A 27,398-nucleotide genomic window follows, 5' to 3' on the forward strand; every position below is an offset into this window, starting at 1 on the left:
AAAACTACGGAGTACAGTTTCTGATCAATGTGTTTGAGAAAATCTAATATTTCAAAGTATTCGATTTCGTTGTCTTTTGAAGATAGTAATTTAAAAAGAAGATACTCATGCAAGTAAGTTGGAATATGATCATTTGCGTGACAGCATTCAATTTCTTAGAACACACACGTTTCATTTGAAAAATGGAAAAAAGATTATGGTTAAATACAATGTTTTTGAAACATCATTTGATAGAAAATGCATCAATGCTATTATAGGTAATAACGCTACAAGCCAATGTCCAATGTATTTGCAAACTACTAATCAATTCAGAAATAAGACTAATATACCGGGAACAAAGTGAGTTCCCCTGTGCTCGGCCAGTCTGTCCTCGATCAGAACCAGAGCACTCCGAAATCCTATGGCCCTCTCCATTACAGCCATAGCATCGACCCTGAAGAACAGCTCTATCTTGCTTGTTTCTTGGGTTATTCTGACGTTGAGCAATCTACATATTTCCGCCAGATCTTCCCTGGTCTCGGTGGATCCTAGGACTGGGTAATTGTACTGGTACGGGCTGCATAAAACTGCTCGCCGCGGACTGATACACTCCCGAGTCGCTGCCCGACGAATGTCCAGACGTGGCAGTGTTAGAAGCATTCCTCTTCCCTTGCTTCTTCTTCTTAGCCTTCGACTTCCCCGCCGGAGACACATCTCCTTGGGCAATCACAGCACTGACTGCCTTGTAGCTCTTCTTGCCCTTTCCTCGATCAGCAGCGTCCTCAACCGGCAAGTTGTCCTTAGCAGAAGGAGGATGCCACCTCCTCTCACACTTACGATGATTCTCCAGCTTCTCTCCGAATATTCTATATCGCGCAGAGTGCATACCGTCTTCTCGCGAATATACCCCCGGTACTCCGGGTTCAGTCCCGCCTTTGCCAATTGGACCTGTTTTCTCTCTGACGGAGGAGGCCTCATTCGCCTTACGACGTTCTCGAACGCAGTCAGGTAATCCCCTATCGATTCATCCTCACCCTGCGTTCAACGAGCCAACACGTCGTAAATTCCTCCCTCGATAATGTCCGGCAATAGTGATGATGAAAACTGGAAGCAAACTCTCGGAATGTACGCCACGTTCCAAATTTGTTGGACAGCCACACCTCTGCGCGATCGGAGAAGATGTCATACAGAGCTGGAAGCACTTCGCGATCTGGAAGCTTGTACATTTGTATACAGCGCTCCAACCTTTCCAAGAAACGCTCAGCTGACGATCCTGAAGCTCCGGTGAATCTCAGGTTCCATGTACGGAACGCAGTCACCGCATCAGCCCGTCTCCCATTCAAGCGCCTTCTCTCGCCTCGAGGGGGCCACTCAATGGAGCTCAATCTCGCTCGATTGTCACGGTGTGACGTTGGCAACAAGCACATGACCTCTCGTCTTCGCTGGTGGAACTGATGTTACTCGCCTCGCTCGACTCTGAAGAGCTCACGTGCCTATTTCGCTGCCTCCTTCCTGGCCTCCGCCTGTGACGTGGTCGCCTCTGAATCGTCTCACTAGACGAAATCAGCGAAGACCCAAATTTCTGGCTGGTCTCGCTCGACGCTCCCTATCACTCGTCGCTGAAGCCACTGATCCCCATCCCAGCTTCTGCGAAGGTCTGTCAGGACCTGAAAGCTGGGGTAGCCTTGGCAGACTCACTCTCTACTGCGACGCGATTCCCGCACGCGCCGACGACACTCGAGAAACGATTGAGTCGGTGGGAGCCTGCGCCGCCGGAGCCATATTCCCTGCCACAGGTCGACCATCTACACCGAACCCGAACGCCTGCAAGACCAGCACTACCTGATCAAGCATTGCTGGGTCCAACTGCGCGATGGCCGGCAGCAAAATAGAGCTCGGCAGTCCCAACACCAGGATCCGCCGCACCACCCCGCGGCACGACCGAGGCAAACACGGACGTCTCGTTTCTCCTCTCGACCTCCGATGCGTTCGACTCGCGTTCAGCACCCTTTTTAACGAAGGTTCGCTGTGCGATGTCGGATGGGTCAGCCGACCCTGAAATCGGAATCGAGTTCTCCATTCCCTTACACCCGGAAGGACGAACCAAGGAGAGTTCATCACTTCTCAAGGGATTCGAGTGAGTCTCACGCGTCAACGCCTGCTTTAGTACGTTAGGCAAACTCAGATCCGTCTTCGTATCCTCATCGTCAACGTGGATGGGCTCCGGCAACCGAGTAGACAAGAAGTCCTCGGAGTACAGGGGAGCGCCGGTCTCCGGTCGCGATTTCATCACGAACGTGCGGAAGAAGCGATCCTGAAGAACGACTAGCTTCCCTTTCGTACTCAAGCCCTCCTGGAGCATCACCTCGGTCAACTGTTGTGGCGACATTTTCAAAATACGTGCCCGCAAATGCTGAAGCTCCGGCTGCCTCAACAGGTGCCGTATAAAAAGCTCCGGCTTTCTTGAAGTTTGCGGCATCTTGATTTGTCTTCTAAGGGACCCAACGCGTCAACCAACTCACAAACCTCAGAAAAACAACCTAAAAATCCTAAAAAACTACTACCCCGCAGGACGGGCCTTCCCCTAGCTCCAGCAGTACCCGCTCGGCCCTGTGCAGCAGTGCCCCAGTCACCACGCACCGCAATGACACGTCTCAGTCGACATTTAGGCTAAAACTCCACTGCGTACGCGCTTGAGCCGCTTGCGCACACCCTAGCTCCAGCTGTCACCTACTCAGCCCCCTGCGCACTCACGGCGTACGCGCCCCGTCCAACCGTCGTCAACTGGGATACTGCACACCGCAACGGCTGCACCATACAACTATGCGAGCTCAAAGTGCCCCTGCACTCAGGCAACCACGATACACTTCGGTTACCTAGTGAAGCTTACCACCACCCTAGGAGAAAACCCCGGCCTCACGACGATACCACGCCCATGCATACGAGTCGCGATCGTACAATCCCCCGATCATCCGACTCAATCGCGTGTCCGAGCAACTGCCACTCCTCAATCGAACTTCATCCACGAAATCTTATGCGCGTCGTGATATCCCCACAAGGGATGCCATGTTACGGAGAATTAGAGACCGTTCCCGTTTGGGTTACTCGCGGCCGTCCGCATAAATTATTTATTCGAGGATTCAGGAAGCAAAAGGCGTTCCCACGACTGAATAACGCGTCGAGCATAAACACGTTAAACGCACAGATTCGAAATCGGGATGAGAAGTGATACAGCGGCGAATAAACAGAACAGTGGATTAACATACTAATATTTTAATCGTCAACAATAGGTTACAAGACGGCGATCTCGCGCTTATACATTACGAGCGGCACAATAACAAATGCGAACGCGAAGGTGACTCGGTGGCTGGTCAGCCTGCCGATTCCCTTGCTAGAACTAAATATTACAATAAATGCCCAACAAATGCTTTCCGCCGATAAACTGTCAACGGGTAGCCAGCAGGTCTGCTGTGTTACCATCCATAAGCTGGCGCCCAAACATGCAAGAGAGAGAAATAAGAGAAAAACACGGCACCGACCTTGAACTTCAACCTCTGACGGCTAGAGCGCTCCGCAGTGTGACGTCACTTGTGTCTTCCCCGCTGACCGTCTCGCTGATGTTTGTTGTCCTCCTTCTCGTCCTCTCGCTCGCCCCACAATACTGCCTCAATCCGTAACTCGCTCGTTGATTGTTGTTGCTCTTGTCTCCGCCGCCTCTCTGTTGTTCGGTACTGCAGCACGTTCAGACTGCTCGCGCGCGCACTCACGCACCTCGCCGGTTACCCACACGCACCAGTGCCGGGTACCGTTCGGGACACGGCTGGGCGCGATCCAGCCTCACGTTCTAATACTCGTCCGCGCACCGGGCGTGTCTTCGAAAACGAATAATCGTCGACAAGGTCGTGGGGCCATCTTTGGAAAACCGTGACCTTTCGGTTAATCTGCGCGCGCGATTTCCACTGCTCACAACCTAGCAGAGACTCTCTCGAATTTTCCGCGGCGATCCGCAATTCGAGCGCGCTCTCTCTCTCTCTCTCGTTCTCTCCTTTATTCTGCGCCATCTGCATCGTTCCAGTCGTCAGCTCAGCCCGTATTCAGCACCTTGTAAACAAAACCAAGCATGAGTGTGCGTACCACACATACACACTCTCAGTTTGGCACGGTGCACGGACATTTGCGAGAGCCAAACGGACGAAATCGGCCTAGCCGAGATTCTCCGTTACAACTGGGTAAATGAATTAAAAACATGGCTGTACAACTACAAAAGATGAACCTCGTTCAAGACGCCCCATAGAACTGAGTACGCTCGAAATGATCAACAACATCCACGATATGGTGTTGAGTGATAGAAGATTAAAATTGCGAGAATTAGCAGCAAGATGGGTGCCGCGTTTTCTCACTGTTAAAAACAAACGAACCCGCGTGGTCATCTCTGAGGCTCTTTTGGCACGCATACGTCGTAATCTGGAAGACTTTTGGCGTCGACTCGTAACTGTAGACGAAACATGGGTACACTACTACACTTCTGCAACCAAGGAACAGTCCAAACAATGGATTACCGCAGGAGAACCAGCCCCAAAGAAGGCGAAGACAGTAAAGTCAGCTGGCAAAATTATGGACACGGTTTTCTGGGATGCGTATGGAATCATCTACATCGACTACTTGGAAAAGGGTCAGACGATCACTGGACAATATTATGCGTCATTATTAGGTTAGCTGAAAGAAAAAATCAGAGAAAAACGTACTCACCTGAACAAAAAAAATGCCTCTTTCTTCAAGACAATGCTCATGTTCACACGTGTGCAGTATCGATGGCAAAAATTAACGATTTAAAGTTCGAATTAATTGACCATCCACCATATTCGCCTGATTTGGCTCCTAGTGACTTTTTCTTATTTCCTAACCTCAAAAAATTGCTTTCCGGACAACGATCCACGTAGAATGAAGAAGTCATCGCCGAAACAAATGCCTATTTTGAGGGTTTTCAGAAATCATATTTTTCTGATGGCTTAAAAAAACTGAAAGGCCGTTTAGTAGAATGTATCGACCTTCAAGGAGATTATGTTAAAAAATAAAAAAAAATTACATACGCAAAACTTTTTTTTCCTTCTTTTTGTAAAGACTTATCGACCCCTCCTCGTATATATATATATATATATATATATATATATATACACACACACACAATAAAGTGACTACTAAACGACAAAATGAATGACGGAGAAATATAATTGCAGCCTGACTATTCGTGCGCTCATTGTTGACTGACTCTCCTGGTTCTCGCTATTACTTCGCCCACTTTGTTTCTCTCTCTTTTTGCTTCACACTTTCTCTCTCTGATTCACGCAATTTTTATTGGTTCTTTAGTCCTAAGTAAATACGCTGACTGCAACATGCTATAACAGCGCGCTCGGTCTTTCCTACTCGTTCTCGCCAAGGGGCACACACATGTGCTGCTGACCATAGCATCACTATGCGCTTGCCCTTGGCGCGACGCAAGTGAAGCTCTTGCAAGCGAACTCTACATAAATACATACGAGCATAGAAAATGGTCCGTCATATAATATCCCTCCTTCCTTAGAATCGTTGCCGTCCTTAGTAACGTTAGTTAGAGGTCCATGACATAATAATTTAAGAAGAGGGGAAAAAAATTAAATACAATCACGAGTAATGTTCATGGTCCGCTTTATTGGTATACAAAAGAAAAGAATAATAGAAAAATGGTGAAAAAACTATAAAAGATAGTGAAAGCCGAATTATGGTCACGGTGATGTCCTTGGTCTTCGTAGTGCAAGCTGGCAGGTCCTTTGTCTGACAGTCATGTCGATTTCTTCTAAATCTTGCGAATAAGAGGTTTAGTCCTTTAATAGATCCTGGTCCTGAGAGTGATTGATAGAAGGGTTTTTGAGAAACAGGGTGAGCCTTTCAATATCACTATAAGGGGCCCATTATAATTGTAAGTACTTAGATTACAGGTCTTCAGATGATGGTGCCAATCAATGAGGTAAATGCCTTTTCCACAACACCAATGGGTCGGTAGCATCTTACAGGGACCTATTTCGAAGGTCCGCTGCAATATGGCGAGGTCGGCAATGTTTCGCTTTGTAACACTTGTTGGAATTTATCAGCGCTGAGTTGGCATGTGTCAAAAGATATACTTAATGACCCCCATAGGTCCGCAAGAATCCTGCCATATCTTGACATAGTCAATTGGGTCAAACTTCTTAAAATCGCCTTTCACCTGCTGTTTCGGACACGGTCTTCCTTGTTCATCGCGATGCGGAACTAGAAAGTGCAGACACCTGTCAACGTCATCTTCTTTTAAATTGACCGTTTTGCTTGCGTGCGGTGTCCGTATCAAGAAGTCCTTTTCGTCATGGCAGTTATCCTCGTCCATAACTAGTTCGGTGTCGTTGTCCTTAGAGCAGGTCCCCACGGTGTATGAAAAGAATTTCATTACCGTGGTGAGGTACTCGACTTCGGTGAAGTAGTCAATGATTACTTCCCCTTGCTTTGAAGAATACCATGGTAATGATACCGTTTCAGCCGATCGGATAATTTTCACAGTACTAAATAATCGGATGTCTGTAGCTTCCTGTTGAGGATCATCATACGACGTGTGTTCAAAAAGTAACGAGAATTTTTAAATTTCGCGGATTTGGAGAGTCCGCTTGTATAAAATTTTTTTTTATTATGTTGGTACATATGCCCCTGAAGTACGATAAAATTTTCAGCAATATTCATTGCTTACTTTTTAAGTGGCAGCCGCTAACGTTAGACGTGTTTTTCGAGCTCGGCGATTTTCGTTTGTGAAAAAAAATGGATCAAAGAATTTGTATTAAATTTTGCGTAAAAAATGAAATAAAGTGTAGTAAAGTTTGTCAAATGTTAACAAAGGCATATAGTGAGTCTGCTATGAGTAAAGCAAGGATTTATGAGTGGTATAAGCGTTTCCAAGATGGCCACGAAAACGTTGAAGATGACGAACGACCCGGACGCCCAAGCACATCAACAACCGATGAAAACGTGAAAAAAGTGAAAGAAATGGTTATGAACGATCGCCGAATTACAATCAGAGAAGTCGCTGATGATGTTGGCATATCAGTTGGCTCATGCCATCAAATTTTTTCGAATGTTTTGGGTATGAAACGTGTGGCAGCAAAATTCGTTCCAAAATTGTTGAATTTCGAACAAAAACAGCGGCGAATGGAAGTTGCTCAGGAGTCGCTAAATGAAGTCAATAACGATGCAGAACTACTAAAACGTGTTATAACAGGTAACGAAACATGGGTTTACGGATATGATGTCGAAACTAAGGCTCAATCGTCCCAGTGGAGGCATTCTGGATCGCCAAGACCGAAAAAGGCTCGACAAGTGCGGTCGAATGTGAAGGTTATGCTCACTGTGTTCTTCGATTTTAATGGCATAGTGCATTATGAATTCTTGCCACAAGGTCAAACAATCAATAAGCAGTACTACCTACAAGTTCAACGTCGTTTGCGTGAAGCAATCCGAAAAAAACGCCCGGATTTGTGGCAAAACAATTCATGGCTTTTGCACCACGATAATGCGCCTGCTCACACTTCATTGCTTGTTCGTGAATTTTTGGCCAAAAACGAAACTGTAACGATGCCTCAGCCTCCATATTCGCCAGATATGGCTCCATGTGACTTTTTTCTATTTCCAAAAATAAAGAGAACATTAAAAGGCCGTCGTTTTACAAGCATAGATGACATTAAAAGCGAATCGCTGAAAGAGCTAAAAGCTATTACAAAGATCGAGTTTCAAAAGTGTTTCGAGGATTGGAAAAAGCGTTGGCATAAGTGTATTGTATCCGAAGGGGACTACTTTGAAGGCGACAATATTAATGTAGATGAATAAATAAATATTTTTTTCATAAAACGAAAATTCTCGTTATTTTTTGAACACACCTCGTACCTTACACGTAGAGCAATAGGGTAACCTTCAATAGGTCCGACGGCTCTGAGGCGTATTTCACCGATTTCTTCCATCCTAAAGTGAAATATGGTCCAGTTAGTGGAATGGTAGAGAGAGAGAGAGAGAGAGAGAGAGAGAGAGAGAGAGAGAGAGAGAGAGATATATAAGAATTTATTCACCGTGATGGCAAAACATAAAATACAATAATATATAAATATATACAGTAATTGTCACAGCTTTCAGTCAGTTTACATTATACCGTACAGGCATCACATTTCATCACAGTTCGATTACAATTGTAGTTCCTCAGTCAATAAATAAAATTATGATTGTAGTCATTACATTAAAATAAATAGACTAGGATTTGACTAGTTCACAGTTCGATATTCCAGAGGAAACAATAATTCTTATCGCTACAGTCTAGCTTGCTTATCTTAAAACTAGTAATGCAGTCAAAAGTTTAGACTAGTTTTCGTCATACAGACACGAAACAGCACAATAAATAAATAAATAAATATAATTCACTACAAACACGTAAATAAATAACTGTACAAACATTTATACAGTAAGCTAATAGAAATAAAAATACTCCAGTGGTACCACCCTACGCACTCAATGACGCAAAGTATCCGCGTGCCCCCCTCTTAAAGCTGCTAAGCGACGGCGCATGCCGCAGGTCAGATGGAAGAGTGTTCCAGAGATGGGCACCCATCACCTGGAAAGACCTGCGAGCCGTCTCCGTTCTAACCTTAGCAACTCTAAGCTCAGCCTGCCCCGCCCTACCCGGATACCTTGACTTGTGCCCTATGAAGAGCTCAGCCGGGTAGCCAGGCTCACGCATGGTCAAGCACCTGTACATTAGCAGAGACATAAAATATTCCCTGCGCACATCCACGCGAAGCCAACCCAAACGCGACCTATATGGAGAGACCGAGACATCACGCGGGATACCATAGATGTATCTTACGCACGCGTTGCTCAGTCTCTGCAGCCGAGAGAGAGAGAGAGAGAGAGAGAGAGAGAGAGAGAGAGAGAAGTTTATAAGACCAAGGTTAGATAGAGAAGACAGTGGAGAAATAAATCAACGTTTAGTAAGTCTCGGGTCCACTATAATTAATTACAAAAAAAAATCTCCGACAGCAGAGTATTTTAACTACAAATATAGCTTTTAGGTTGGGTAACTAACCTAAGTAGCAAAAATAAAAAGAAATCATATATGTTTACTTTAACTAATGAAAATATAACCCCAAAAAAATTTCAACATAAATAATTTCTCTCGTATACTATTGATTATAAATTATACGGTGAATCCATCTTCAGGATTGATTGCCGTTATAATAACATCATCTTCCGTGAGGTCAAACCGTCGTACTTTTCGTAACGTTGGCCGTGGGGCAAGGATAGGATCCAATGGCTTAATTATTTTCAGCGTAACGAGGTCCGTGGATGTATCTGTGTTGATTCCCGTACCGGACCGGTTCATTTTGGCAGATTCTGTATTGTTTACCTTCTTTACTTCTGACTTAAGATATCGTCTCTTGACATTTTCTTCTCTAAGTTTCCTATGATGTTACATACGAGTACAAGTAGTATCGTGGTCTTTGTAGATTGATACGTCTATCCATTCATCACATAATTAGTGGTGTCTAGTTTCATTACTTTGGTTCCATCTTCTTTTCCGTATCTCGGCATATCTAGCGCAATAGATAGGGTCACATTCTTTTAATGCTTTTACCGCGTCGACAGCTTTATAATATTGGGCGTATGCAAAAGCGACAGCTTCTTTATCATCTCCTACCACTTTATGATATAGTAAAGGTGCAAATTGCATGAAATGTTGAAAAAAAGAAACTTCCCTATAGTTTTTTTCTATTGTCCAAAGTAGTCGACAAAAGAGTCTAGATTTTTCAGTGGATCTCGTAGCGTTCATTCTTGATGTTCTGGGTTTTTCGGTATGGGATCGGTCTTTAATTGTGTTCAGGTTCCAGTTTTTTACTGTCCTTGCTTTGATTGCGTGTTCAACCCGAGCACATTTACATAAAATAGTTAATCTGCTGCTATTGGTAAGATATGGCAACAAATAAAATTCGTGTATTGGTCCTATATTTTCTAAGCGTGTTAGAAGCACTCAGCGACTTATGACTTAAATATTGTATTTTGATACATTTTGGTATATTTGATATATTTTGGTATATATTTGAAATATTTTATATATTTTGGTATATATTTGATGTATTTGATATATTTTAGTATTAAGTACTGAAATAAACAATCAAAAGATTATTGGTTAATTTCATACGGACTCCGCCGTTTGAGTCTGTAAGCTCGCTTCATTCTCAGGTTCTATCAATAAGTTAGGTTTAGTCGTGGAGGATTTCAATTTTTTCAATGTTCGATCAAGTGAAACTTCAATTTGAACTTGTTTGACGAACTGTTCTCTGGAGAGATCGATCAGTGCAATTTTGTAATAATGAGCGAAGATCAGCTATATTAGTGGTCCTTGTCAAGAATAAGTTTGTATCAATAGATATGTATATTTTACAATCTGCTCTCTTTATTCTTATAGAATTCATTCTTTCATAATATAGTCCTGTATTACAGTCTAGATGTTCTATGGTGTAAGCTCGGGGGTCCGTAATAGACGGGCAAATACGGAGAGAAAGGAAAATAAAGGCAGATACATATTAAATGAAAGAAGGAATAGTACTTCTTTATTTAAAGTTCTTTTTTTCATAAAATGAAAGAAAAAATAGTACCTGAAAGTTTGGAATAAAGTAAATAATATATATAAAAAAAGGTGTAAAAATAGATAAAATATATATAAATATTTGAATTCATATAATTATGTCCGAAGCTTAAGTTTATCTACATGTTTGCGTATTCATTTTCCGTTAGGTCGTTCTAACAAAACGTTTTTATGATCTAGGGTTTAAATAATCTTTAAGGGTTTCTTGTAATAATTGTCGGGTTTTCCGAACCTGGGCTCATTTAATACCCAAGCATAATCACCAACTTTTCTTTTAAAGAGTCTAGTGTGCTTATCGTATCGGTCGTTAGATTTTTCCTTTTCGCGAATTCGTTTTTCACCCGCACCTATTTTTAGTTCCGACAGACGTAAAATGAAGTCGGGCAGGTATTGGTTATAAATGCCTAGCTTTTCCTCCCGTGAGATCTTTATCGAAAAACGAACAATTCGTCCATAAACTAACTCAAAGGGGGTATAACCGGTTCCGTTATGTATGCTTGTATTATAGGTGAAAGCGGCAAAGGACATTAACCGATCCCAGTCATCAAATCGTTCCGAGTATATTCGTAGAAAATCATTATATATATATATATATATATCGAGAGAGAGAGAGCCATTTGTCTGAGGCTTATATCCGGAAGTCATGACATGGTGAACTTTAAACAAGTGTAGTAATGTCTCCACAATCTCTGAAAGAAAACTTGTCCTGACAATATTACCCTCGGGGGCCCGAATTGGCATATTATGTATTTAACTAGCGCATAAGCAATAGTAGTTGCCCTAAGGTCTTTTATTGGTACAACAATTAGGTATTTGATCAAATTACATTGTATAGTCAGCAGATGACAATTTACACTCGGCGTGGTCCGTAATTTTTCTACAGTGTGTATTAATACTTTGTCGAACGCCTCGATCGGCATATCTGTGATCAGTGTTGGTTCCTTAGTCTTTTGTCGGTCAATTTTCTTCTCAAGACAATGCGGCCATCTCCAGACATGATTTATTACATCTTTTCTCAAACTCGGCCAATAATACCGGGCTCTGATCTTTTGGTATGTCTGATTAACACCCTTGTTTTGGTGGCGGGAAATTTGTCTTCCTATAGCATACAATTACTTTTATAGAGCTATTTTCAAAGGCTCTTATCAGTATTTCTGTCAATAGTCCAGATTCTAGATTATTAGTATAATCTCCCCGTCTAGCAATTCGGAAACTCGTTACAATTTTTCTCAAGCAATACCTTCCACAGGTTCATTAGTTTTACTTTCATAGTTTCTACACTAATAGAGTCATGATACTTATTTTTAATAACAATAGAGAAAATAATATAATTCTTGTATTTAGTCTTTAGAATTTGTCCAATTGTACGGTTTCAAGGTTTTCATGTTTCGCAGATCTATAGTTACAATTTCGCTTAGTAATTTCGGAATAGAGGTTTGATTGCTGCCATCTCGAGACACGAAATGCACAATATTATCCTGTTTATATGTCAAGCACTGTTGATTCGTGCTTACATTATTTTCCAAGCTATACCTCGTACGTCCCAATGATAAATTACCACTGGTGGTATCACTGCTCGAACTTGGACTTTTGTAATTTTCTGGTCTTCTGTATTGGTTGATCGGTCCAGGTGGTGGCAACATGAAAAATATTTCATCGTCCACTGGCGTCTTCGAAAAATGTAACTCTACAGGACTCTCGTTCTTGGAGTTTGATTCCTCGAATATCCCCTCAAGACCTATGAACCTCACCGCAGGTCGAGTACCTTTAACTATAGGGGTGCTTCCGGTCACCAGTGTTTCTGTTTTAATCATCGGGGTTACCGATACCTCACAATATCGTGGCTGCTTTAAGATTTCTTCGGTCTCCTTATCTTTCTCACGACTTATTTCTTTAATAATGTCCCGGTGACGTTCACTTTCGCGTTTCAAGTAGTCTATGTCCGGATTGCTGCTGTGCTGTAGCTGGATCCCTACTAATTTTTGCGATTATTCCACTAGTTTTGTAATTTGGTCGCCATTACTTCATCGGAGTCATTTACTTCATCGCATGGATCAAGGTCCCATAGTGTTTCCTGAAGTTTTTGTGGGGAATCATCGCCATCTGAGAAGTGAGAGGGCATTTCTATAGTTTGGTTGTCTTGAGTGAGCCCCATATTATCCCAATAATATGACATATTGTCCAAGCTCTTATGCCTCCGTAGACTAGCTTCAAGCCTTTCTGCCGATTTCCAAACTTCATTTGGTGGATTCCTCTTCCACAGCTCGTTCCTCGCATCTTTTGGTCGCACTTTCGTTTCCTTCAAACATACCATCATCGGATTCTCCTGAACTCTCAATAGTTTGAGGCCTACTAACTACTAGTTCTATAGGTTCGGTATCAGTTTCACTCGCTATTTGTTCCATACTAGGATCCTCTAGTACACTGTCAGAGTCCGATTGATTACTCTGAATTTTTTCACCTAATTTCTCTCTCGATTCCTCTTCAACTCCTTTCTTTAGTAAAAATTATGTTATAAGCTCATGATTAATTCAGTAAGTTTCAATCCCTCCAAAGAGACTACCAATCTATTCAACCTTAAAATTAAAATGACACATCTTACAGAAACAATCACATAGATATGGTTGTATGTCTAGCACAATTCTCAAACCTCATCAGGAAAACTTCCACCACCACCGCTAGCTGACGTGAACTTTTGCAATACAAGTTTAAGTCCTGTGCACAATGCTTTAGCATTACTTCCTGTAGGAAATTCATTATCGCACTGCTCATTTGAAATGGTACGATTCCATCGAGCTCTAACACGAGCAGATAGTATTCTGGATCAGTATTAATGGCTGTTGGAATACCTTTCTTCTTCTAGCAACACTCCTTCGCACTCAGACGTCGGGAGGATGTTTGCCTGCGCGAAGCGCAGTGCATTTTTCTAGACGCACTCCTTCGTAGTAATTTTATTGCTTCAACGGTCCACCTTCACTGCAATGTTCAACATAGCGAGATCGTTCTCCAACGTGGAGCATAGTACACGGTTTACGGCAGTGTAAGCAACTATCAGCAGTGATACCCTCTAAGATTTCTTCCATAGCGACAACGAGAGAACATCATAAACTTTTTATTTATCTGTGAAAAGAAGTTGAATTTATAACCAAGGTTTTATTCTGGTCAGTCTTGATAACATTGAGAAGCGCTGGTCTGACATATTGCACTATTAGACAGTTTTTTATAAATTTGCCTTCGTACATACCAACTGTGGATGCACCGAACAAAAATCTGTATCATAATTATAATATTATGAAGGAGTCGCATATATAGACTGCAGAGGGAGTGACCACAATGGATCAAATTGGGGTGGTACTGGATAATCGTATTGTCAGCCAGGGAATCTGGATCTACTATCAGAGGTTTGGTTGAAAAAACGTGATACTAACTCAAAATCTTGCTTTGCTGGCAAGATGAATAAGACTGAAGAAAGACAGGATAGTTGCCGTACGTTTTAATTCTTATTGGTCAAGCCAGGATCTGGCTTGAACAATAATACAGATACCTGTCATTCTACGTAGCTTCTATCGAGGTATGGTGTTTACGAAGTTCTAAACTATGCATTTTTTCCCTCGATCTCGAAAAAAGTCCACTTCATAGAAGGTGTATATATACTTTATATCTAAGAATTTAAAATGCAATGATATTAAATTACACAAATTATGATCTAATAAACTCTATCCCAATAAAATCTAGTTCTTACAGGTTTCACTAAGATAATACTGTTCTCAGCTAAACTCAGCCGAGTCATGAAATGAGAACGTAGACTCCATTTTTTGAAAATTTCTTTGTTATTCATTTATTGTATGATTTTATAATAAAACACTTATCAATATACATTAATTTCTTTTTAAAAAATCATTAAATCAAATGTTCGTTTTTAAGCCTGTCGTCTATGGTCAGTTGAAATATTATTTTTCTTTATAGATCAACAGTAGTTTGCAATCATATTTATACTCCACTTATCTTGATGATGATGTTCGCTGTTTTTGCAATCCTGATGAAATTGCTCACCCATTTTTTCACTATATTCACTTCGTTTCCTGTCAAATCATTGGTCAAATTTTTCATACATGTTTTATAAAATTCTGAATATTTTTCTTTAACTGAATCATGAATGCTTCTATCATTGGATTCTGTTTCGAGAAAACCACAAACGTAAAAAAATTTATCGTTTTTGTCTTTGCAAGAAGTTTTGTAAACATAATTTTTAATAATTTTTAAAAAGTAAGAAAATATTTTTCTATAAACGTCGATAATATATTTTTATACTAGCAATTTAATGTAAATAAAAAATACTTATATACACTAAATTTTAATTAAATTTGTAAATTAAACAAAAAAATGTTTAAGTTCAAATCACTAAAAAGTAAAACAATTTGAAATTTATAAATTACTTGAACTTATATTTTTCAATTGAAAGTTATTTTGGATACTGATCCGTTAGTCCGACGATAAAGTATAATCTCTAACACGTATAGTAATAATTGTAAAGCTAGAATTTAGATGTACAACAACCAATATTGCAACACTTTCATGAAACCGTCGCCAATCGAACACTCATCAATCTTAGACGCAAAGATAATTCGGGGTCAGACGGTCTATGCAGTGCAGATTTTCGGGTAACAAGTATAATGGCTCTTCGAGAAAAAAAATGTAAACAAATTTTTCAAAAAATTTGTTTACATTTTCTTTACTCCTATGACATCTTAACCTTGCGTTTAGCCATCGAACTTTTGCGCAGATCAGCTAGATAAAACTGTAGCGCGCACCACTGGCGCTAACGATACCACGAGAAATGTAACCTTTTCTGATTTAAGATCTTGTGGGTAGTAAGTCATGAATCTGAGAACTTAACTCGCTTTTGGTCTCCAAGCATTGTTGGCGCGTTTCGCACAAATAAGCAAGTAAAAATAGCCGTAAAGATGCATGTCTAGAATCGAACATCGTGACGTGTAACCCATTTGGCTAGTTTTTCATCTGCATGCACTATACGGGAGTCTCGAACGGCTAAGCAAGTATGAAGTAAGAGAAAAAGTAGTTAGAAAGTGTAATATATCGGAACTTCGCATTCAGGTATCGAGGTAGAACAGGTAGAGGTGAATAGGTCAATAAAATTGCAACATGCAACCCATTCAGTTCATTCTCGTCCTTCAAGCGCTATTTGCGTGCAAGAAAAATCCAATAGAGAGTGAAATTTACTGGTGTCTGAACTTCAAGATCCGTTAAATTTTAGTTGAGAGTATGTAGGTTTGGTAGTCGTGGGTTTGGAGTTTCTGGATTTGGAGTTTGCGGGCTTAGGCTTTGAAGGTTTAGAATTTGAGGTTTAGAGTTTGGGGTTTTTTATATTATAAATTTCATAACTTTGTTATGTCCTACGACGTCTCTTAACTTTGAAAATAAAGTTCCGAAACTCAAATTCTTTACACGTCAGTAAGAAATCATTGCACTCTCATGAATTATCACCACAAACAGATATGTGGCAAACTAATGTCTTACTCTGTAAATTGCAATGTAGCAAGTAAAATCTACTTAAAACTACAAATATCAAAGAGTATAGAAATTCAGAAGTTATTAGAAAATTTCGCAAGCGTGGTCAAGAGCAGTTCTTAAGAATTCAAGTCAAGGACTACGTCTCAGATCTCCGTACGATACCCGTACGTAAATTCGATGTGTTTATATATTGGGTAACTATAGTTGTAAACGTACCTAAAACATTTTCTTAAATCTTCATTAAACATTACTTGGTTAGCAAAACACTAGACTAGTCTATCCCCGTATTTCCTGATCTGATTTACAGACATCTCAACGATAAGATCCCAGGTATTGTAACACTTATCAATTATTTCTTTGCTTCCTTTTTTGCCTGTATTTCTACATCATAGCTAAATAAATATACTTTTCGAAACATAAGTAAGCCTTTCCATTAGCTTCATATTGGTATCCCTTGTTTATTATTAAATCTAATAACCAACTCGTAACAATTAGTTCCGATACTTAACTATCTGAATGAATTTTTTAACAAATATTATTTAAAATACAGAATGCTGGTAGAAAAATGTTGAACAAATCCTTTTATTACAGATCTTTTTAAAATTTGGTTGAAGAACATTTTTTATATAAATGTTGGGCCTGCCAGTATATTGCTGCTAGATTCTTGGAGTAGTCACTGCGAAAAAGTAATTGAAGAAACTAAATCAGAAAATAAGATCGTTAATATTATGAAAATTCCAACTGGAATTATAGGAAAAATCCAACCATTAAATGTATATGGATTTCGAGTGTGGAAAAACTTTGTTCGACGTTTTTCATATAACATTATTTTAATGGATTACGATATGAATTTATACTCGAGAAATAATATTATTAGGTGTCAGTCATTGATTCATAACCAATTTTCATCACCAAGATATTTAAATTTCTTTAAATATTCTTGGTTTAAAAGTGGATATCTCGAAGAAAAACCGGAAAAATTTGATAATCCGGTTGATTTCAGTTTCGGGGATTCTTGTAATTCAAAATGCGAAATCGAAAGCTCCCAAAATGCTGCTATTATACGTTGTGGCTGGTGAAAAACGTCCCTATGTTTCAAACATTTTTTTGATGATTATCATTACTGTTCAGACTTTAGCAAATAAAAAATGTTAAAAAACTGTTCCTTCTAAATTGTATTAGATTTTATAACAGTTTATATTAGTAAATGTGCAGCACTCTATCAAAAAATTGGTAGAAAGACAAATGAGTTAAAAGTAGCGTCATGGAAGATAATATAGATTAAATATAATTTTCTCTTTATATCGATTCTGTATAAAAATAAGATTTTTTACCAGAAAGGGTTAGAATAGGAATTCGTATAAATTTTTCCAGTTTATTTTCATTAGAAACGGGAGTTGCAATATCTATAATTTAATTAAAAACAAAGAAACTCTTTACCTCTATTTTCTTTCAAAACATAAAGATTTTTTGTATATTCAAATAGGGGTTGTAACCCCCAAAAGTCAAACACACCAGAATTTGTTTTACTTTTTATAAAGAGTACTACCCACATACATTAAGGATTATTACACACTTACTATTACAATTATTTAAAAGCGAATTATTTAATTTTTACTGCTTTATAGATATTATTATAATAAAAATATTCCAAAAACAAATTTAAAGGGTGATATTTACCCTCAAAGTTTACCTCCAAAAACATTTTTTTTCAAATAACTTTTCTTCTAGTCAATAATTTTTAGTAAAAAAAGTGGGTAATGATCCTTATAAAAAGTAAAACAAACTCTGATGTGTTTGACTTTTGAGGGTTGCAACCCCTATTTTTAATACACGAAAAACTAAAGAATTGACATGAATTTTTGCAGTGGAAAATAGTTTAGTTATGAGCAGATGTTTATGTTTTGAAAGAAAATAGAGGTAGAGAGTTTCTTTATTTTTACTTAAATTATAGGTATTGCAACTCCCGTTTCTAATGAAAATAAACTGGAAAAATGTATACGAATTCCTATTCTAACCCTTTCTGGTAAAAAATCTTATTTTTATACAGAATCGATATAAAGAGAAAATTATATTTAATCTATATTATCTTCCATGACGCTACTTTAAACTCATTTGTCTTTCTACCAATTTTTTGATAGAATGCTGCACATTTACTAATATAAACTTTTATAAAATCTAATACAATTTAGAAGGAACAGTTTTTTAACATTTTTTATTTGTTAAAGTCTGAACAGTAATGATAATCATCAAAAAAATGTTTGAAACATAGGGACTTTTTACACCAGCCGCAACGTATATAAGATGACATAATTATAGTTTCCAACATAGTTGAAGAACATAACGAAAGACTCAAACTGCTTGCTGAAAACCTTAAAAAAGTCGGATTAAAACCGGAAACAAGTAAATATAAATTCTTTCAAAGAGAAGTCGAATTCCAAGGTCACATTATAAATAAAGAAGGCATTAAAACAGACTCTAAAAAAAAAGAAGCAATTGAAAGGTTTTCTACTCCTCAGAATATAAAAAATATCAGAGTATGTTTAGGACTAACGAGCTACTATAGACGTTTTATAGTTAAATTCTCTTAGAAAGCTAGACCTTTAATAGAACTTTAATAATAAATCATTTATAATAACCACAGACGCCTCAAATTTTGCATTAGAATGCATACTCTCTCAAGGTGAAATAGAAGAAGACAAACCAATAGAGTTTACTTCAAAAATGCCAAAGCAAGAAAATGATACCATACCTATGAGAGAGAAGCATTAAGAATCGTATTTGCAGTTAAAACTTTTAGAAATTATATTTACGGAAATAAATTTACATATGATAGCGACCATGAACCATTACTGTTGTTCAGATCAGCTGATAACAACACAAGAGTACAAAAGTGGAGACTAAAATTGTGAGATATGATTATGACATGATATACGAGTACAAATCAGAAAATGTTAACACTAATGCAGACGCACTATTAAGAAATACAATAGCTAAAGGCGAAATAAATGTTTTAACTAGGGCTCAGAAAGAAAAAAGAATCAAAAAACAAATAAATACAGAAAAATCAAATGTTAACACGAAAGTTAAAAAAATTGTACAACGAACAATTAAAAAAGCAACATCCATCAAAGCAAATAAAACAGAAGAAAACAATAACGGCAAACGTACTACAGGAAAACACAACAAAATTATTTTTACAAAAATGCCTATAGAATCCAGAAAAGACTACATCATCATTTTATAATAATTTATAATAAAACAATAATAGGTAATAATAGTTTAAGATCAAACGAAATAGAAGTCACGCAACTGGACTCAAAAAAATTATTATTCACACTATGCATTAACACAAAACAATCAATATTTTCAGTAATAGACGATATTAAACAAAGAATCATAACTCTTAAAGAACTTATGATCAAGAAAAAAATCAAGATACAATATTTAAAAAAATATACTAATACGTAATCTTGAAGGGAACACATTAGAAAAAAAATCTTAAAGATATCTTCAAAAGTACAGACATTAATATTATTATATTTCTAAACTATATAGAATATGTAGAAAAAACCAATTGAGATGACACATACAAATTACATTATACATTTATGCTGGGCGGACATTCAGGAATAAATAAAACAATGAACCGGATTAAGTGTTGCAACGATTACCGAAAATCGTTAGACTCGCGCGAGGTTAATGAGCGGCTAAACGAGAGGAGCCGCGTTCGGTTCGCGAGAGAGAGAGAGAGCGCGTAGGGGCAATGACCGGGAGGGGAGGGTCCGACCGGCAGTATGACTGTGTCACTCAGTCGGTCTGCATTGTCGCTAACCTTTTTCTCCGTGCCTTTAACGCGTTTTCGTTTGGTGGTGCTCAAGCGAACGGCGTGACTTGTGTGCGTGGGTGTGCTAGCAGCAGCAACAGCAGCAGCAGTAGCTATAGCAGCAGCAGCAACAACAGCAACAACAGCAGTAGCAGCGACAGCAGCAACAACAACAACAGCAATAGTAATCGCGGCGGTGCGGCGAGCAGAGAAGCAGCGCTTCAACAGTTGGTTGTTCGGATACGGTTGGCCACCGTATCCTCATCGTTCTCGCGGTAGGTGCACCTTCCCCCTTTTTATTATTGTTATAGCGAGCGATCCCGCGCAGCGTGCGCGAGGTAATTAGTTGTTGCGTGCGGGCGGTTAGTTCGCGGTAATCGCGGTTTTCTCTCTCTCTCTCATTTAGCGTGTGTTGTCATTCGCGCAAGCGTGCGCAAGTCTCTCGGCAAAACCCCCATGTAATTGAAACGGTTAAATAAAGTGAATATTAATCTTTATTAAGTCAAGCAGTCGTTATTGTGTCATTCCTTTGTCCGGAGGTCGCGTCGAGATTTGTTTACAGTTGATTCGAATTCGCCGGTAGCGTAGCACGAATCACGCGAATATCGGTAGACGGGTATCGTCAACTTAGGTTCCAGCGGCGGCCGCACGAGCGCTACTAAGCAAGGGCGACAGCGCCGTCAAGCGGTGAGTTGGGGGAACCCAACTCGGAATAGTGAAGAGACTCTGCGCAGGCGCACTTCGAGACAAGGTAGGTTGATGTGCTTCGAGCACATAGATAACTAGGCGTCGTCTAGTCTTAATAAAGGTACATTCAAGAGATTATAGACTAAACGGCAGCCTGTTACAGTGTAAATAATTCTGGGAAAATATGAAAACAGATATAGAAAGTCGTATCAAAAGTTGTAAATGCTATCAAAGAAAAAAACTAAAAAGAATAAGAACCAGACAACTTATGATTATCACAGATATATCATTCAAAACATTTGATAAAATAGCAATGGACATAGTAGGATCGTTAAATATAACAAAACAAAAAAACAAATACATTTTAATAATACAAGATCAACTTTCAAAATTTCTTGTCATGAGCCCGTTTTCCGATCAAACAGTTGAGTCAGTAACTGACGCATTCATCAAAAAATTTATATGCTCAGTTAGCTCTCTAAAAATTTTTTTAATAGACCGCGGTGCAAACTTCACAAGTAAATTATTGAAAGTAATTGCAAAAAGCTTCAAATTCTCAAAAATTGAAACAACAGTATTCTCACCCCAATCGAATGGCTCACTAGAAAAAGCCTATCATTCACTGTGCGAATACCTAAAATATTTTGCTTCAAAGAAAATAGATTAGGATAACCTACTGGAATTAGCACAATTTCATTACAATACAAGTACACACAGCGCACACCAATTCACTCCACACGAACTAGTCTTCGCCTAGCCACTCCGACTACCATTAAATAAACCATTTAAAGCATATGAACAACTCCTAATATTTAATAATTACGTATCACAATTAATCAAAAATATGAAAAATGTTGCTAAGGCTGAACGAGGATATCTGATTCGTAGAATATCCTGGACTTCACGTATAATGAGTCATCTAGAATTTCGAGTTCTACCCAAATTCAGGGTTAAAAACAGTGGTTTCTTTTTATCAAAGTAAAATTGATCTTGGAATAATCTGAAAAATCAAATTCAAGGTCAAGTTTGAGGTTATTATGATTTAACCCCCTCTGAACCATACAACTTTTATTTGAAACATTTTTGGAACACTTTTCAAAGTTTGAAGTTATTTTTCTATCCAATTTAAAGTAGAACATCCTGTATATTAAACATTTTTCTTGACTTTTTGTAATGTAACAAATGAAAGTTATATGTAAATACAATATATTTACTCTTAAATATTTTATTGCTCCTTGACAATCGCAAAAACATGTAATTTAAGATTCCACTTGTTTGCAATTTAATGGTTCTAAGCTAAACTAACTATATTATTTTTTTTACTATTGTTATTATCTACAAAGCTATTCGCTTATTATTCTGTTACTCACTCAATTATTGGTGGAATTATTAAATGAATAAAAAGAACCAAAGAGTCTATCAATCTAGACATCTGTATCCGCTGTTAATATGCGTATGCGTTCCTTCTGCTTCATTAATCTTTCAGTTGTTCATTCACACTTTCTACATGGATTTGCATTTTAGGTTCGAAATTTTCTTAGCATACCATTCTTAACAATAGTCTATTCAGGAAAATTTCAAACTAAAGTTTTTGAATGATTGATTTATTGAGAATTTAGTTATTAATAATGAAACTTATTTAATGTAATACTTCTATAAAATTAATAATAAACTCAAGTAAAAGTTCGAATTCTGCAGATTTAACTTTATGTACCAAATAAGATATAATCTCAATATGAACCTATTCAGGCCTATGCAAAATCTGGATAAGATAACAATAAAGTAACTAGGCCATCCTTTGCATAATCGAAAAATAAAATATACGTATTTTTTCTTTTGCCATTGCATTTTTGTAATTGTTTATAAAAAATTATTTAAACGAATTACTGGAAAATTCCTATTTTTAGAAAACTGAATGCAGCAATAACGGGAAAAATCATGACAAAAACCTATGTAACATTATTTTGTCTGAGTCTAATTTGTTAGTGTAAAATGATGATAAACTTCCCACGTTTCAAAGTATTTATTGTTCTGTATGAAATGTATACTTGTGTGTGGGTTTCTTGGTTTTATAATAAAGTTGGATAAATATTTTTTATTTTCCGAATACTTTCGCATTAGAGATCACGTTTGAGTGGCGGGTTAGTAGTTGGATGCAAAAATTACAGAAACAATTTTTGAACCGAAAATTTTGGATAAGCTGTTCTGTTTAGAATTTTATGATACGTAGTATATATTTTTTGTAAATTTTTTACAAAAAAATTTAATTAGTAGCAAACGTAAGTCTTACTATTATTGTAACGCAACTAACAATGGCGAGACAAAGACTTACTGATCTCTCTGATTAAGTTGACGATTCTGACATTGATAGAAATAAAGATATCGATATAGCATTTATTCCTGATGAATATGAAAGTTTAGATGGAGAATCGGATGGTGACCTAGATGAAAATACATTGTCTCATCACCTTCCTACAACCAGTTATCAACATGTGGAAAGTACCTACACAAGTACTCAAAAAATGGTTGGAGCCCAATCATTTTTACAATTGGATAAATAATGTTTTGAATAATATTTTTCCTAATGACGAGTATAATTTCGATATTTGACCTATTTTACCATTATTTCCTAAAAATTCTTTTGAATTATTCTAAATAAATTTGCAATGTCTTATGTAAATCATTTATGTATGAATGCAACATCAGTTTCATATTATTTGCCTCGCATCTCTTTCATTCCCGTGATAAGATTGTTTATTCTCATTATGAACTGACAAAATTGGACTCAAACAAAAAATGTTACATAAATTTTTGTTATGATTTTTCGCGTAGAATTGATTGCTGCATTCAGTTTTTCAAAATTAGAAATTTTTTAGTAATTTGTTTAAGTAATTTTATATAAACAATTGCAAATGCAAAAGCAAAAACACATATATTTTATTTTTTGATTATGCAAAGGATTGCTTAGTTACTTTGTTGCTGTCTTATCCAGATTTTGCATCCGCCTTAATTAACAGTTTTATTTTAATATTTAATAACTAAAATCTATTTAAGACTTAGAAATTGACAGAACTTCTTTTCAGGTAAAGAACCAGAATTAAAACATAATATTGGAGAACAGTTTACTGAAATTTTGATTAAAAAAGAGGGTTATGTTGCACTAATCCTAAAGTTTCTTGAAGAATTTGATTTTAGAGTCAGATGGCCGGCTTTAAGATTATTGAGAAATTTATTAACTAACAAACTTAAAAAAATGCAAGAAATTATTTTAATCAGTCCAATGGGAGTTTCTAAATTGATGGATATGCTTAGCGATAGTAGGGAAGTTATTCGAAATGATGTAAGTAACGATTTTTATAATTTTTCTTCCTTTTTAAAATTATAACAATATATTTTCGATATATAGGCTCTCTTGGTTCTTATTCAGCTAACAAAAGGAAATACTAATATCCAGAAAATTGTTGCATTTGAAAATGCATTTGATAGAATTTACGAGGTTGTTTTAGAAGAAGGAGGTATGGAAGGTGGAATAGTAGTTGAGGATTGCTTATTACTGATGATTAATCTTCTGAAAAATAATTACAGTAATCAGAATTTTTTCAAAGAAGGTAATTATTTCATTAAAACTATAATTTTCTATGAATGTCCTTAATAAACAACATAAAATTATTATGATAGTAAATAGTGATGAATTGATTATAATTTTTCTATTCCAATAGGAAATTATATACAAAAACTAACATCAATGTTTAAATTTTCATTTAATAATAATGATGATAGTTTTTTTGAATGGAGTCCACAGAAGTTATCTAACGTTCATTGCATAATTCAAGTAGTTCGAGTACTTGTGGCGCCAAATGGACCGGTTTTGGTAAGTTTTATTTAAATGTTATTAATATAACTTAAGACTAAAAGATAAATAACTGATAAATTGTTAGTTAGTAAATACTTGTCAAAATATAATGAAAAAATGTGGATTATTGCAAGCATTGTGCAACATTTTGATGATAAGTGGAGTACCTGCTGATTTATTAACTGAAACTATCAATGCGGTTGCAGAAGTCATTCGAAGTAACGCATCTAATCAAGATTTATTGGATCACGTCATGGCTCCTAGTAATCCGCCCAGGTAAATTTCAAAAAACCTTCATATAAAAAAATTCATTATTTTAAAATATATAATTGTTACAAATAGATCCTCTTAGTGGAGTGATTACTCAACTTAGAGTTTCAATATGTCCACAATCATTATTGTAAAAAATAGCACTCTTAATGTTACTGCTTCTAGGTATTAATTAAAATAATTAAATAAGAAGAATTTCAATCTGAATTTATTGAACGTTCTATTCAGTTGAAGTTATTTTGAATTTAATTATTTAATTATATCACAGTCGTCGATGGTATTAAGCTCTATCGAGTATATTAATTATTTCTAAATGGAAAAATAGAAAAATATTAGATTGATGTTTACTATCCACATAGCCAACTTTTAGGCACTATAATTTCTAAGACGCATTATATTTGCTAAACAAAAGGTATTGCTTATATTCATTTCAAGAAATCCATTATAGGTGTGCTTTAGACTTATGATTGATTATTAATTTTATAAGTTTCTTCATTAAGTATAAAAAGTCACATAAATTACACGGGTCAATATGAAATTTTTCAAAAAATACCAGTAATATATCCTGAAGAATTTCGATGCGCTGAACACGAATCTGTCCCTAAAATTGTTCTATTGCTTCACACTTTTAAGATATTCTAACCTAAAAGTGCAAAAAACACGTTATTTTGGCTATACATGGCGAGCCTAAACTAACTTATACAAATTCAAAATAACCAAGATTTTCTTATTGGAATGTTTTCTAGCATGAAAAACTAGTATTTTAAGATCGTGATTAAAATCATCCATACATTCCTTTTTGAACACATTTAGCTGGTACAAAATGGGTTTATTAAAGAACAAACTCCTACGATGCAGAGCTAACCGCCGCTCCATTAATTACGTATGAGTATACATGTACAAGGGTCATTTGAAAAGTCCGTGCAAAAATAAAAACTGCTTGATTTTTTTAATAAATCTTTTTTATTTTTCAACATAGTCTCCATTTAGGCTTATACACTTCATCCAACGCTGCTCTAGTTTGTTAATCCCTTCCAAATAATAGGATTTGTCCAATTCTGTAAAATAGGCATTCGTTTCTGCAATCACCTCTTCGTTTGAATAAAATCTTTTCCCCGCCAGCCATTTTTTCATATTAGGGAACAAATAGTAGTCCGACGGCGCCAAGTCTGGAGAATAGGGGGGATGTGAAACGAGTTCGAACCCTATCTCCATCAGTTTTGCGGCCACAACTGTTGAGGCGTGAGCTGGCGCATTGTCGTGGTGGAAGAGGAATTTTTTGTGGACCAATCGTGGACGTTTCTCTAGCAACTCGGTTTTCAAACGATCCAATAACGATGAATAATATTCGCCTGTAATGGTTTAACCCTTTTCCAGATAGCCGATGAAGATTATTCCTTCCGAATCCCAAAAGACAGTCGCCATAACCTTCCCGGCCGAAGGAATTGTCTTCGATTTTTTCGGAGCAGATTCCCCCTTGGTAACCCATTGTTTAGACTGTTCTTTGGTCTTAGGAGTGTAGTGATGTATCCATGTTTCATCTACAGTAATGAAACGACTCTTAAAGTCTTGCGGATTTTGCTGGAACAGCTGCAAACCATTCTTGCAATACTTCACACGATCTCGTTTTTGGTCAATCGTGAGCAATCATGACACCCATCTAGCGGATAGCTTTTTCATGTCCAAATGTTGGTACAAAATATTATGTACCCGATCGCTCGAGATGCCTATAGTACTAGCAATCTCACGCATCTTCACTCTTCTGTCAGCCATCACCATATCATGGATTTTATTAATGATTTCTGATGTGGTAACCTCAACAGGGCGTCCAGAACGTTCAGCGTCTTTTGTGCTCATATGGCCACTCCGAAAATTTTGAAACCACTTATAAACCATTTTAATCGAAAGTGCACAATCACCATAATGTCTATTAAGCTTCTGTTTAATCTCCTGAGGCGTTTTGCCTTTGCAAAAGTAATGTTTAATCAATACACGAAATTCTTTTTTGTCCATTTTTTTACAACCACTCGATTTCTTTGATTGAAACGAATGTAAAACGCAAAGTAATTGGCCGATCTGGCTGAAACTTGGCGTGTGCTCTTCCAAGATATGCCACTAACTGAAAATAACCTTGATACGCACTAGTAGTGACATCTGACTTTGCACGGACTTTTCAAACGACCCTCGTATTTTCCTTTACGTTTGATACTTTCGTTCCAATGTCTCCTTTTCCAACAGAGTTAAACTCACCTGAAGTCACTTGACTTGTAACACTTAATCTATCTTAGGTGTGAATAACTTAAAGTTTACTCCAACTATCCCCTAGATGAATTCAGTTTAAAAAATAACCGGCGACGTGTCCATTAAACTAAAAGGGAACGAAATAACGTAATGTGATGAATAAAATTAAGATCGTTTATGATTAAAAACTACAGTCTTTTACGGGCCGAAAGACTAACGCACGCGAATAGGATTTTACAATTATTAACAATAATACGAGAGAGAGAGAGAGAGAGAGAGAGAGAGAGAGAGAGAGAGAGAGAGAGAGAGAGAGAGAGAGAGACAGA

General features: G+C 37.4%; 1 protein-coding gene across 9 annotated transcripts in view; it reads left to right on the forward strand.

Annotated features, from left to right (window-relative positions):
- Nucleotides 1-27,398, forward strand: part of LOC131675571 (general vesicular transport factor p115) — a 553,225-nt gene that overhangs the window by 37,638 nt on the left and 488,189 nt on the right. For 8 of the 9 annotated variants that reach the window (XM_058954591.1, XM_058954593.1, XM_058954589.1 and 5 more), the window contains 4 exons: nt 23,792-24,048; nt 24,115-24,316; nt 24,428-24,579; nt 24,647-24,837. In XM_058954591.1, the coding sequence (XP_058810574.1) occupies nt 23,792-24,048; nt 24,115-24,316; nt 24,428-24,579; nt 24,647-24,837 (802 nt within the window). The remainder of the gene's footprint in view (nt 1-23,791; nt 24,049-24,114; nt 24,317-24,427; nt 24,580-24,646; nt 24,838-27,398) is intronic. The other variant, XM_058954597.1, reaches the window with a different exon arrangement.

The sequence above is a fragment of the Phymastichus coffea genome, unplaced genomic scaffold (assembly GCF_024137745.1).
Source record: "Phymastichus coffea isolate CEN01 unplaced genomic scaffold, Cenicafe_Pcof_1.1 PCOF00026, whole genome shotgun sequence".
NCBI lineage: Eukaryota > Metazoa > Arthropoda > Insecta > Hymenoptera > Eulophidae > Phymastichus > Phymastichus coffea.